The sequence below is a fragment of the Emys orbicularis genome, chromosome 1 (assembly GCF_028017835.1).
Source record: "Emys orbicularis isolate rEmyOrb1 chromosome 1, rEmyOrb1.hap1, whole genome shotgun sequence".
NCBI lineage: Eukaryota > Metazoa > Chordata > Testudines > Emydidae > Emys > Emys orbicularis.
In genome coordinates this window covers 9,170,966-9,183,408 of record NC_088683.1, presented here as the reverse complement: position 1 = coordinate 9,183,408, position 12,443 = coordinate 9,170,966, and the positions used below count along the sequence as shown (strand labels likewise).

General features: G+C 48.5%; 1 protein-coding gene across 1 annotated transcript; it reads left to right on the top strand.

Moving 5' to 3' along the window:
- LOC135879436 (tubulin alpha-3 chain-like) lies at window positions 1-4,162 on the top strand. Its single transcript, XM_065405416.1, has 3 exons — window positions 1-181; window positions 2,510-2,658; window positions 3,185-4,162. The coding sequence occupies exons 1-3, from the start codon at window positions 1-3 to the stop codon at window positions 4,160-4,162; spliced, it is 1,308 nt and encodes a 435-aa protein (XP_065261488.1).
- The last annotated feature ends 8,281 nt before the right edge of the window (window positions 4,163-12,443 follow it).

Here is a 12,443-nt window from a genome sequence, read left to right as displayed (position 1 = left end):
ATGGGCAATGCCTGCTGGGAGCTGTACTGTCTGGAGCATGGGATCCAACCGGATGGAATCATCTGTTTGGAGAAGTCCTTGGGGCAAGCTGATTCTTCCTTTGGGACCTTCTTCAGTGAGACTGGGTCAGGGAAGCACGTGCCCAGAGCGCTGTTCATAGACCTGGAACCCACAGTCATTGGTAAGACACCGGAATCTGCATAGACCAGATCCCTTCTTAGAGTTTCTATCACTGACCTGCTGGGAAGAGGGGAAAACACAACCTTCTTCACCACTTCTCAATAACTTCTGACACAGAGCTCTTACTGCAGATAAAAATTAAATAAATAAAAAGGAGTCATATAAAAAATGGAAACTAGGACAAATTACAAAGGATGAATATAGGCAAACAGCACAGGAATGCAGGGGCAAGATTAGAAAGGCAAAGGCACAAAATGAGCTCAAACTAGCTACGGGAATAAAGGGAAACAAGAAGACTTTTTATCAATACATTAGAAGCAAGAGGAAGACCAAAGACAGGGTAGGCCCACTGTTCAGTGAGGGAGAAACAGTAACAGGAAACTTGGAAATGGCAGAGATGCTTAATGACTTCTTTGTTTTGGTTTTCACTGAGAAGTCTGAAGGAATGCCTAACATAGTGAATGCTAATGGGAAGGGAGTGGGTTTAGAAGAGAAAATAAAAAAGAACAAGTTAAAAATCTCTTAGAAAAGTTAGATGCCTGCAAGTCACCAGGGCCTGATGAAATGCATCCTAGAATACTCAAGGAGCTAACAGAGGAGATATCTGAGCCTCTAGCTATTACCTTTGGAAAATCATGGGAGACAGGAGAGATTCCAGAAGACTGGAAAAGGGCAAACATGGTGCCCATGTACAAAAAGGGAAATAAAAACAACCCAGGAAACTACAGACCAGTTAGTTTAACTTCTGTGCCAGGGAAGATAATGGAGCAAGTAATTAAGGAAATCATGTGCAAACACTTGGCAGGTGGTAAGGTGATATGGAATAGCCAGCATGGATTTGTAAAGAACAAATCATGTCAAACTAATCTGATCGCTTTCTTTGATAGGATAACAAGCCTTGTGGATAAGGGAGAAGCAGCGGATGTGGTATACCTAGACTTTAGTAAGGCATTTGATACGGTCTCGCATGATATTCTTATCGATAAACTAGGCAAATACAACTTAGATGGGGCTACTATAAGGTGGGGGCATAACTGGCTGGATAACCGTATTCAGAGTTGTTGTTAATGGTTCCCAATCCTGCTGGAAAGGTATAACGAGTGGGGTTCCGCAGGGGGGGTGTTTTGGGACCGGCTCTGTTCAATATCTTCATCAACGACCTAGATATTGGCATAGAAAGTACGCTTATTAAGTTTGCGGATGATACCAAACTGGGAGGGATTGCAACTGCTTTGGAGGATAGGGTCAAGGTTCAAAATGATCTGGACAAATTGGAGAAATGGTCTGAGGTAAACAGGATGAAGTTTAATAAAGACAAATGCAAAGTGCTCCACTTAGGAAGGGACAATCAGTTTCACCCATACAGAATGGGAAGAGACTGTCTAGGAAGGAGTATGGCAGAAAGGGATCTAGGGGTTATAGTGGACCACAAGCTAAATATGAGGCAACAGTGTGATGCTGTTGCAAAAAAGCAAACTTGATTCTGGGATGCATTAACAGGTGTGTTGTAAGTAAGACATAAGTCATTCTTCTGCTCTACTCTGCGCTGGTTAGGCCTCAGCTGGAGTATTGTGTCCAGTTCTGGGCACCACATTTCAAGAAATATGTGGAGAAATTGGAGAGGGTCCAGAGAAGAGCAACAAGAATGATTAAAGGTCTAGAGAACATGACCTATGAAGGAAGGCTGAAAGAATTGGGTTTGTTTAGTTTGGAAAAGAGAAGACTGAGAGGGGATATGATAGCAGTTTTCAGGTATCTAAAAGGGTGTCATAAGGAGGTGGGAGAAAACTTGTTCATCTTAGCCTCTAAGGATAGAACAAGAAGCAATGGGCTTAAACTGCAGCAAGGGAGGTTTAGGTTGGACATTAGGAAAAAGTTCCTAACTGTCAGGGTGGTTAAACACTGGAATAAATTGCCTAGGGAGGTTGTGGAATCTCCATCTCTGGAGATATTTAAGAGTAGGTTAGATAAATGTCTAACCGGGATGGTATAGACAGTATTAGGTCCTGCCATGCGGGCAGGGGACTGGACTCGATGACCTCTCTAGGTCCCTTCCAGTCCTAGAGTCTATGAATCTATAACCTGGTGTTTGGGGGTAATCTTGTCTGAGCCCAGATCCACAAAAGCTGTTTAGTCTCCTAACTTCTGTTGACTTCCATGAAAGTTAGGCACTCAAATACCTTGTGGATCTGTGCCATAGTGCCCAGATTGCTGTTGACTGTGTGGGTACTACAGGGACCCTGGAACATACTCTACAATAAAACTTTGACTAAATCACAGCTCTCAAGCTGAGGCCCTGAAGGTGTTCATGACCCCTCCTCCCTTACAGATGAGATCCGAACTGGGACCTACCGCTCCCTGTTCCATCCTGAGCAGCTGATCAGTGGCAAGGAGGATGCTGCCAACAACTATGCCCGTGGCCACTACACCATTGGGAAGGAAATCATAGATCCTGTGGTTGATAGGACTCGTAAAATGGTAAGTGGGCAAACTCCTTTTTCCATACTTCCCTTTAGAAGTCGAAGGGACTGCAACCCATCTAAACCAGACTGGAATAACGCCGGTGAGGGATGAGGGACTTAACAGGACTGTTGGGGAGTGGATAGAACTTCCGTCCAGGGATTTCCTTCATGCCGTGCTCCTCTCATTGTCTCTTTGCTGGCTGAGGTGAGGTAAATACAGAGCCCATCACTCCTGGTATAAGGAGGCGAAGCCTTGACTTGCTCTTCCCGTAGTTAGCCTAGAAATAGAGCTCCTTGTGGGGGCTTCTCAAATACTCCTCTAGCACTGGGAATCTTACTGAATGAGCAGCTGCTCATTCAGTAGCAGATTTAGTGCTGTCAGGCACCGGCCTCTCACTGCCTAGACAGCTAACTTGAAAGCCTACCTCTGGCTGAAAGTCAAGAGGAATAATTGTATCTCACTCCCATGTGATCGTTGTGTTGGGGTTTACTGTGAGTGGCATGACCAACACACTAGTTCAATGTCCTCTGACCTTGTGCAGGCTGACCAGTGCAGTGGCCTTCAAGGGTTCCTGGTCTTCCACAGCTTCGGAGGAGGCACAGGCTCTGGATTCACATCCCTCTTGATGGAGCGTCTCTCAGTGGAGTTTGGGAAGAAGTCCAAGCTGGAGTTCTCGGTATACCCTGCCCCACGGGTCTCCACTGCGGTGGTGGAACCCTACAATTCCATCCTGACCACCCACACCACGCTGGAGCACTCGGACTGTTCTTTCATGGTGGACAATGAGGCCATTTATGACATCTGCAACCGGAACCTCGATATTGAGCATCCCTCCTATACCAACCTGAACAGGTTGATAGCCCAGATAGTGTCGTCCATCACGGTTTCCCTGAGGTTCGATGGTGCCTTGAATGTGGATCTCACTGAATTCCAAACTAATTTGGTGCCCTATCCCCGCATACATTTCCCCCTGACTACCTATGCGCCCATAGTCTCGGCAGAGAGAGCCTACCACGAGCAGCTCTCGGTGCCTGAAATCACCAACGCTTGCTTTGAGTTCTCCAACCAGATGGTGAAATGTGACCCTCGCCGAGGCAAATACATGGCTTGCTGCCTGCTGTACCGGGGGGATGTGGTGCCCAAGGATGTGAATGCAGCTATAGCCGCCATCAAAACCAGGAGGTCCATCCAGTTTGTGGACTGGTGCCCCACTGGGTTTAAGGTGGGCATCAATTACCAGCCCCCCACTGTGGTGCCAGGGGGAGACCTGGCTAAAGTGCAGCGGGCAGTCTGCATGCTGAGCAACACCACGGCTATTGCAGAAGCCTGGGCCCGTCTGGATCACAAGTTTGACCTGATGTACGCGAAACGGGCCTTTGTGCATTGGTATGTGGGGGAGGGGATGGAGGAGGGGGAGTTCTCCGAAGCCAGGGAGGACATGGCTGCTCTCGAGAAGGACTATGAGGAAGTTGGCAGGGACTCTGCTGAGGAGGTGGAGGAAGGTGATGATGAATATTAAACTTTGTGTGGCTGCTAAAAACAAAACAGCTGGTGGCCCCTCCATGTCACCCTAATTACTGGAGAAAGTATTCCATATGTATGTAACAGCAATCCAGAGATGTCGCCTCCCTGTGCTGGATGAAGTAGTTATAATATATGTTGTGGACTTGGTCATCGGCAAGAGACTGAGCCTGGAAATTGAAAATAAACCTCTGAACAGCAAACCTGTCTGCTTGGTCTTTGGTTAAGAGTCACCAGGATATAGCGCTTCCAGTTCTCTAGCACTTTGAACAAGCAGATGTGTCGCTTGCTAGTGGCTGTAATTGGGTTGTAGTGAAGAGAGGCTGCAATACTTGTGAACATTAATTGACTGGTCTTCACCTAGCATTGATCTTCTATGCTAAGTGAGACACTTCACAATCCAGCTTCAGCGGGAGTAGACCGATTTCAGCTTTTGTCCATCCCTTTACACTCGGGCTCACTTGTGCACACTTGTCTGTCACCTGGCTCTGCTCCAGCTCCCTGTCTGGCCTAACAGTCATAAAGGGAAGGCAGAGCTGATCAGCAGCTCCCTAGACCTCTCCTGCCAGCAACAAGGTAGATGCACTTCAGAGCTTCTACCCAGGGCTAGAGCCATCTAGGACCAATTTGTCTCTTTCAGGTCTTGCTGGATCCCACCACTTTTAACTGTCTCACTTCAGGCTCCTCCTTACTGCTCTCCCTCTCCACTCACTCACTGCCTAAATCCTCCCTCTTCAAGACACTCTGTCCATAACCCCTTGCTCCACTCCCTCGCTCTTTTCCTCCACTAACCCCTCTCACAAACTCCATGAAGGCCCTCTGTTCCTTGTGCATGCTGCTCCTCTTGCTCTTCATGGGGCTCATGACCCAGCGGTGACTTTCAAGTGGCTCCTACACAATCACAGCTATGGTGGCAAAAGGCTGGCAGCATCTCATGGGCCTGCCACTGCTGCCCAAGATAATTAGCAAGTTTCATTCAACTGGTGTCTGGAGCTATTGAGCGGGGGTGTTCCAAGTCAGGGGGGAGGTGCTCTGATTCTGAGAGGGCTGGGTCGGGGATGGGGAGGTAGAAAGCCACACCTAGCACTGGAGTAGCTGTTGTGTTACTGAGGGTTAACGACCTGCGTTGGCAGTGCCCTGTGCAGACCCTGCCTGCTCCCATTTTTGGCTCTGCCCAGGGCTATAAAGGCATTTTCCCAGCCAATGCCCTACTTCATGTGACTAGAGATTGTCTTCTAGACCAGCAGCTGGGTCTAGGCTAAGCCAGGAAAGGTTTGCAAGTCGAGCATCTTGGAACCCCACCTAGTGTACACATGAATGCTCTTTCCAGTACTGCTTATCCTGGGTCCCCAAACAAAACTAGCTCTGCTGGTACAAGCCCTTCTGTGCTGCCCTAACTGCATCTTCACTAGGGCTTTTGCCAGCAAAGAACTACCCCGTACAGCATCACACCCCACTGGCCATGGCTAGACTGGCAAAAGTTTCCAGTGGAGCCTTGGTCTCTGGCTGGCTTAGTGCCCATCCACCATAACACCCATGACACTGAGATACATTTTCACTGTTCATCTTGTTGTATTACAGGAGGGTGTAGACTCCCCAGCTGAGATCACCAGGTTGCTCTGTGGAAGGTGCAGTATAGAACCATGGAGATGGCCTCTGAAGAACTTACAGCCTCATAGATAAGGGACGAAGCCTGGAGGAAAGGCAGTAACTAGGCCTAACTTGGGCCGTGTCTACACTGAGTACTTTACTGGGCCACTATATCAAAGCACTCCTAGTGTGGATGCAGCTATACCAGCAAAACTGTGCTTTGAACCCATCCAGTACAATCGCCCCTGGGGGTGAAATGAGCTATACTGGTAAAAGCAGTTTGCTGCTCTAGCTATCTCTGTGCTAGGGGCTGCTGTGTCAGTCGGTGATCACACCCCGGCTCGGTATAGTGAGGCTGGCAGAAGTGTGGCGTGCAGCCCTGGCTGTAGAGAGGGGGAACTGAGGCACAGTGAGAGGTGGAGGGGGTTGCTCGAGATCATAGAGGGAATGTGTCAGAATTGGGAATTGGACTGAGATGTCCTTAACCCCAGGACTAGCCATCCTCTTTACTACCCAGCATATTTGATCAACACTTTCCTCCTTGCATTCTCCAGCCAGTACCAGGCCACTTATTTTTGTCTTCTCCACTAGATGATGCTAGTGACATGGGGAAAACTTCTTACATGCTTGGCCAGTAGCTTCATATGGACAGTGTGAAGGACTGATGGAAATTTTATTAGTGGGTGCTCTGAGCTGGCTTCTCTACTGTGTTCTGTGTAGGATTTTATACTGCACTCCTCTTTGTCGTGCATCAAGCAACATGACTAACAGCTCTCATGTGCTTCTCTCAGCAGGGGGAGAAGCAGAGGAGTTTATTTCATTTGTATAAACACATGTTGCTGTGTTTGTCAGAGAAGGCAGGTCAAAGAAATGCACCTGGCACGTGGAGTAGAAGGTGGTGAGGTTTGAGATTGTCCCTAGTTCATGGGCAATTTCATTCCATGGTCTTGGACTGGTCCCTGGGGAAGTTCGGTCTCCTGCACAGAGGAGCTTTCCAGATGCTGCAGACAGATCCTATTGCACTTCCTTCATCTGGTGACAGGACAGCTCATCATTTGTATTAAGGTTGTGGCCAGGTGCCTGGAATGGACCACATGGAGAATGCCAAACTTAGGGCAGACTGCAAGAAACAGGGCAAACAATCACCAAAAACTGGTGGTTTATTCTATAATTAGATTCACCAAACCAGTATGAAAGGAGCCTCTGTAGCACCACATTGGTTAACAGGAGTCAAACACAATCCCCTTTCGGCATTCCAGCCCTTGGTACCAGTCCAGACAAATTGGTCCATTACAGTGAAAGGTTACTGAAAACCCAGTTCACCATACGTGAGGTTCTACCATTCACAAAGGATCAGACACTTATCCCTAGGTCAATTTGTATCTCAGATCTTACCTAAATATCAGCCAATCTTCAGTAAACTAACTAAAGATTTTATTAATAGAAGAGAGTTACTGAATGGTTAAAGAATCATATGCATACAAGGGTTCATAGATCAGGATCATAGCTGTGATGGAACAGACTGCTGGCTTGCAAAAATCTCTCTTGTAACCTCCAAAAGGCTGGAAGGTCCTCAGTCCATAGTTCAAAATACTCCTTTTAGTTGTAAATCTACAGTTCAGAGACTTGGAGCAGGAATGAGGCAAAATTGAGGTGTCTCAAGGGTCTTTTATATCTTCTGCCATGTGCATGGAAAGTTGGTGTCCCAGAAAATGCTCATAGCCCCTGTCTGGGGAAAGTTACTGACAAAGATGGAGTCAAAGATCACATGTCCACATCACATGCCCTTACATGATTTGCTGAATCACAGGAGTAGCCATTGGCTCCTTGCTGTCTGAGGCAGCCTCAGGAACAGCTAGCCGGAGAGTTGATTCTTCTTAATGGCCCATCTAGCTTAACTAGTCCCTTCACAATGGGCTGGATGAACACTGTCTTGGGGGTGTCACCCCAAGAGTCAACACAGATAGACAATGATGATACCTGGATTTAACCAGAATAATCATATGTGACAGAATGTAGCTTTTCCATTGACACCTTACACAATACACTTTGTATAAGATTTGTTGCATTTGTAGAACAGTTGATAGCCACAATGATACAAATGACCACCTTCAATCATACAGCATCACAACAATAATGCCCAGAGATCAGGGCCTCATTGTGCTAGGTGCTGGGTGAACAAACAAGAGTGCCCCTGCTCTGAATAACTTGGGAAAGGGTGGAGGGGAAACTGAGGCCCAGAGAAGTAAAGTGACTTGCCCAAAGCCATGTGGCACAATCAGGATTAGAACTGAGGTTTCCTAATTCCTAGTCCTGCCCTGTATATTAGGCTTTCTGCCTCTCTCAGCTGAATAGAACACAGGCCATTGTTAATGGGAGTCTTTAGTTAAGGCCCTTTGGAGCCTGTCCATTTGTGTCTGACCCCGGGAAGTTGGCTGTAGTTTAGTTTGAGGTATTAAGGAAACAGCCAGTCCACCCAGAAACTCAGCTGGTGGAATTTTAATGACCTCAGAAGCTGACCTGTTATTAAAGCCTTCCCGTTACCTAACTCACCCTGACCAGCCTGGCTTGTGATTCACCTGCCATGCTGTGGTGCTACTGATACTCCGGGTCTAGTGCAGAGGCGGCGTGTCAATTACAGATCAGCCCATGGGGCTGAACTGAGTTAACGCTCAGAACGGCCAGACAAGAAATGTGTTGCTGGAAAAGCATCTAACAGGAGGCTGTAAGTGGAAGTCTCTGTCCCACACACGCTGATGTACAGCTGTGCCTGGACCCTCAGCACGTCCGTTATTGGACTTTGGTGAGGTGGGTTCTACTAGGTCACGGGTTCAAATCCAGCCCAAACCAGCAGTGACTGAAATTCATTTCCGGTGACCTACGTGGGTTAGAAATGGTGGGGCTCAGTCGGATTCATAGACAGGCATCCACAGGACAGAGCTTGTCTGTCTCCCCAACAGACATTGGTCCAATAAAAAACATTACCTCCCTCCCATCTCTCAGAGATCAGCCCCATAACTGGCCTATTAGCCCCTCTGCCCAAGGCGGGGCCTGGGGAATGAGTTGCCTTCATCTCTATGGGTGGCCCCTGAACTGCGGTGTGGGGTACGTAGCAGCCCTGCTTCTGCCTTAAGCAGCCTCTGAGATACCAGTGTCCTATGGAAGGCCGAGGAAATGCTTGGGTGTGACGTGTTCCAAGGGGCTGGCGTGACCAGGGCTGGACGGGGCAGAAGTTTGTGCTGGGGTTAGAGAAAGGATTTGAGGGTTTTCAGCAGCACGAAGCTGACACAGATGGAAGACAGGCCTGTCTGTCGGCTTCTTAATGACATCATCTTAGTCCAGCGGTTCCACGGGTGGGGCTCTTGTGCTGGTATATTGACTTCCTCAGCTACGCTAGAGTGCTTGTGTGGCTGCAATACCTGAGCGCCTCCCAAACTTGAATGTATCCTCCGAGTATCCTGGAAGGCAGGGTATGGCTCTTATACCCATTGCACAGGGCAGGGGTGGAACTTGGGCACTGAGAATACATAAGAACAGCCATATTGGGTCAGACCAAAGGTCCATCCAGCCCAGTATCCTGTCTGCCAACAGAGTATAAGTATCACACCAGAAGTCTGTGGCAGATCAGGGAATTGAACTTGGATCTGCCAAGTCCCAGACTAACCACTAACCACTGGGCCATCCTTTGCCTGGGTTTAGGATATAGAGAGACTGTGGGTAGCTTAATCGCTGGCTTTGGGTCCCTCCCCAGGGAAGAGTGGCTCTTTATTTGACTTCCTTGTGGGCTCCTCAGCAACTACAGAGGGGCTGAGGATCACAGCTAACAGGTGTCCTCTTTGTGCAGGAATCAGGCTGCTTCCAGCCCCAAGAGTCCCCCTCACCACAAAGGGGGGCAGGGCTCCAGGTGCAAATCAGAACAACTCTACTACACTCCGAGCTCCACTCTCCTCCTTAGCGCTCAGATCCCCTCACAGCAGGCGGGCAGCCCTGACCTAGTGCCAAGAGCAGCACTTGCTCCCAGGTAACTGAATTTATCTAGGAGCAGAGGGTGAACGACACCGGGCTGGGGAGGGAGTTTTCCCAACCAGACTCTATGTACCTGGAGTCACCTCAACCAGCAAAGGGACCAAGCTAAGAGATGTTGCTACCAGGCTCCCAGAGCCTGTTCTCAGGGGGGCCTTCTCCCCCCTGCATGCAGGCCTGGGGCTCACCCACAGACAGTCCTGCCCTTTCAGTGGCTGGCTCTGGACTCCTCCAAAATGGCTTCCCCCCCCCTCTCACAGCGCTGCCAGTGGTGGGCCTCTCACTGGGGACCTTCCTCTGGTCAGGCAAGCTTTTCTTCCCAGGCTTTTACTTGGTTATTGTTTGACTTTCACTCCTCCTTTCTCTCCGCTGCTGCTCCTGCTCTGAGCAGGTGGCTGGTGGCCATCCAAGCATACTGGCTATCCTCCCCACCCCCCCTTCTCCAGACAGCCAGCCCCCTGGTGCTGACGTGTCTCTCCTCTCTCCCTCTGGGTTGCCCAGCAGACTAAGTCTGCCCTTGGCCACCCTCCACTCAGCACCCATGTCCCTCTCCCTGAGTTACTAGCACCCGAGCCCCAGGAACCAAGCTAAGCTCTTTGGGGGGCAGCCAGGTTTAGATCTTGCCACCCCACCTGTAGGAGTAACTCAGAGCCCTCCCCATCTAGGGTCCAGGCTCTGGCCATTGGGGATTTTTGCTACTGGCAGTCGCCAACAGACCATATGCCATCCCAGGCAGTCCTATTGTACCATCCTCTCCAGAAACTTATCCAGTGCAGGCTTGAAGCCACTTTGGTTTTTTGCCCTCACTGCTCCTCCAGAACTTCACTTGCTTTGTGCCGAATACATCCCTACTGAACCCAGGAGTCCTGGCAGATGCTGTTTTCTATTTTAACTCACAGCTCATTTGATTTCAGGTTCTTACCTAGATCCCAAAACACTTCCCTAGAGGCAGGGTTTGCTAAAGGCCTATGAAAGCAGGGCATAGAGAGCACTGGCATAGTCCACGTTGCTACAGCGTGAGCTTCCTCACCCAGCTCTGGGCCATCAAACAAACCGAATGTGAATGGGGCAGGAGGATGGGAAGGATGGCCCAGTGATTAGAGCACTAAGCTAGGACTTGGGAGATTTGCTCTGCCACAGCCTTCCTGTGTGACCTTGGGCAAGTCACTTTGGCCCAGGCTCTCCAAAGACCCTTGGTCACACTGGGAGTTAGGAACTGAAATATCTAGGAGGATCTGGGCTTTAGCCTCTGTGCCTCAGTTTCCCATTTGTAACCACACTGCCCTACCTTAGTGAGGAGACCGGCATTAAAGATGGTGAGGTGCACATGCAACAGGGGCCAGATAATTACCTCACATCAGTGCTTAACACATGTATAAAGGGTCATATGCTCAGATGGAACTTCAGCCTGGTCCCAAATGCTCAAAGGTATTGAGGTACCTAACTCCCATGGGAAGCAATGGGAGTTAAGCTCAGATCCTCAGATGTGATGGGGTGCCTTATACTTTCTGGGCCAAATCCTCAACTGAAATCTAACTACCAAGGAAGGAGAGGACTACAGCTAATAGAGATTAAAAAGAAGAAAAAAATTTAAGTTGTGCATCAGGATAATTACCCCCCCCCCCCAATTAGACCCTGAAAGCATCTCCCAAGGGACATTGTGACAAACATTGCTGAAGGCATTGAGAACTGAACAGAACATCTCAGCCTGCACTGCAGAGAGTAGCCCTGCCACAGGAGATGATAGGGAAAGACCAGCTCAAGTCTTTCCCCATCTTTAGTGCTAGAATGCTAGGATCATATTGCCCCACTGGCCTGCTATGGTGTTTTTTTATTTTTTATTTTAATAAACAAACACCGAAGGCCAAATTCTCCTCTCTACTATCCAGTATGTGGCTGTAGCAACTCCAACCAGCAATGGAGTCACTCCACATTCACCGTGTAAAGAGTAGAAGTTGGAGCTTTTTTGTTTGTTAGACTATGAGGGTACTACTAACTCCTCTTTCCCCAAGAAGAGAGCCGAGCCCTAGGTTTGGTTTAGGCTCATATTGCTGACTGCTATGGATCACCTTCACATCTAGGTGTCTGCAACCCCTTACAGATGTGGTACCCTGTGATATTTTGATGCAATATACTTAGACATCTGTAAGTTTCTTCCTTGTGAACCTACTGGTTGATTCAAACTTTCAGAATTTTTGAGTTCAGGGGAAGGAGTTAATTCAGGCACCTGTATTTGACACTCCCATGTGCCTAACTTCAGATTAGAAGAGGGTCCCTGGTTGCCCAAACCTACTGCTTCCACTACTGTCTAATAGAAGCAGAAACTCAGCCCCTGAAAGTCAGGTCATTTGTACTAGGAAGTATGCAAAAGCCTGAGATATGGATATGTACAGTTAGAATTCCAACCTCCACATTTTGCTAGAATTAGCTGAATATGAGAGAGAGGGGTTTGCAGTTAAGAATTTATTCCCACAGTTCAGGTTCAAACACAACTGGCAAGCAGAGGACATGACACATGCAAATGACAGTCAGAAGTTACAGCATGAAAGAGGGTAGTGTGTTCAGCGATGCATTGAGAAGCAGACTGCAAGTAACTAAATGTAACCCCAGATACATCTGGCCCATTAAAGGAATAGCACTGCCAGGCTAATGCCTAGAACAAGTGT

Excerpts from the sequence above, each read along its gene's own strand:
- LOC135879436 (XM_065405416.1), top strand. The coding sequence starts at position 1 with ATGGGCAATGCCTGCTGGGAGCTGTACTGTCTGGAGCATGGGATCCAA. Across the intron at positions 182-2,509 it reads CCTGGAACCCACAGTCATTG|ATGAGATCCGAACTGGGACC; the intron begins GTAAGACACCGG and ends CCTCCCTTACAG. Across the intron at positions 2,659-3,184 it reads TTGATAGGACTCGTAAAATG|GCTGACCAGTGCAGTGGCCT; the intron begins GTAAGTGGGCAA and ends GACCTTGTGCAG.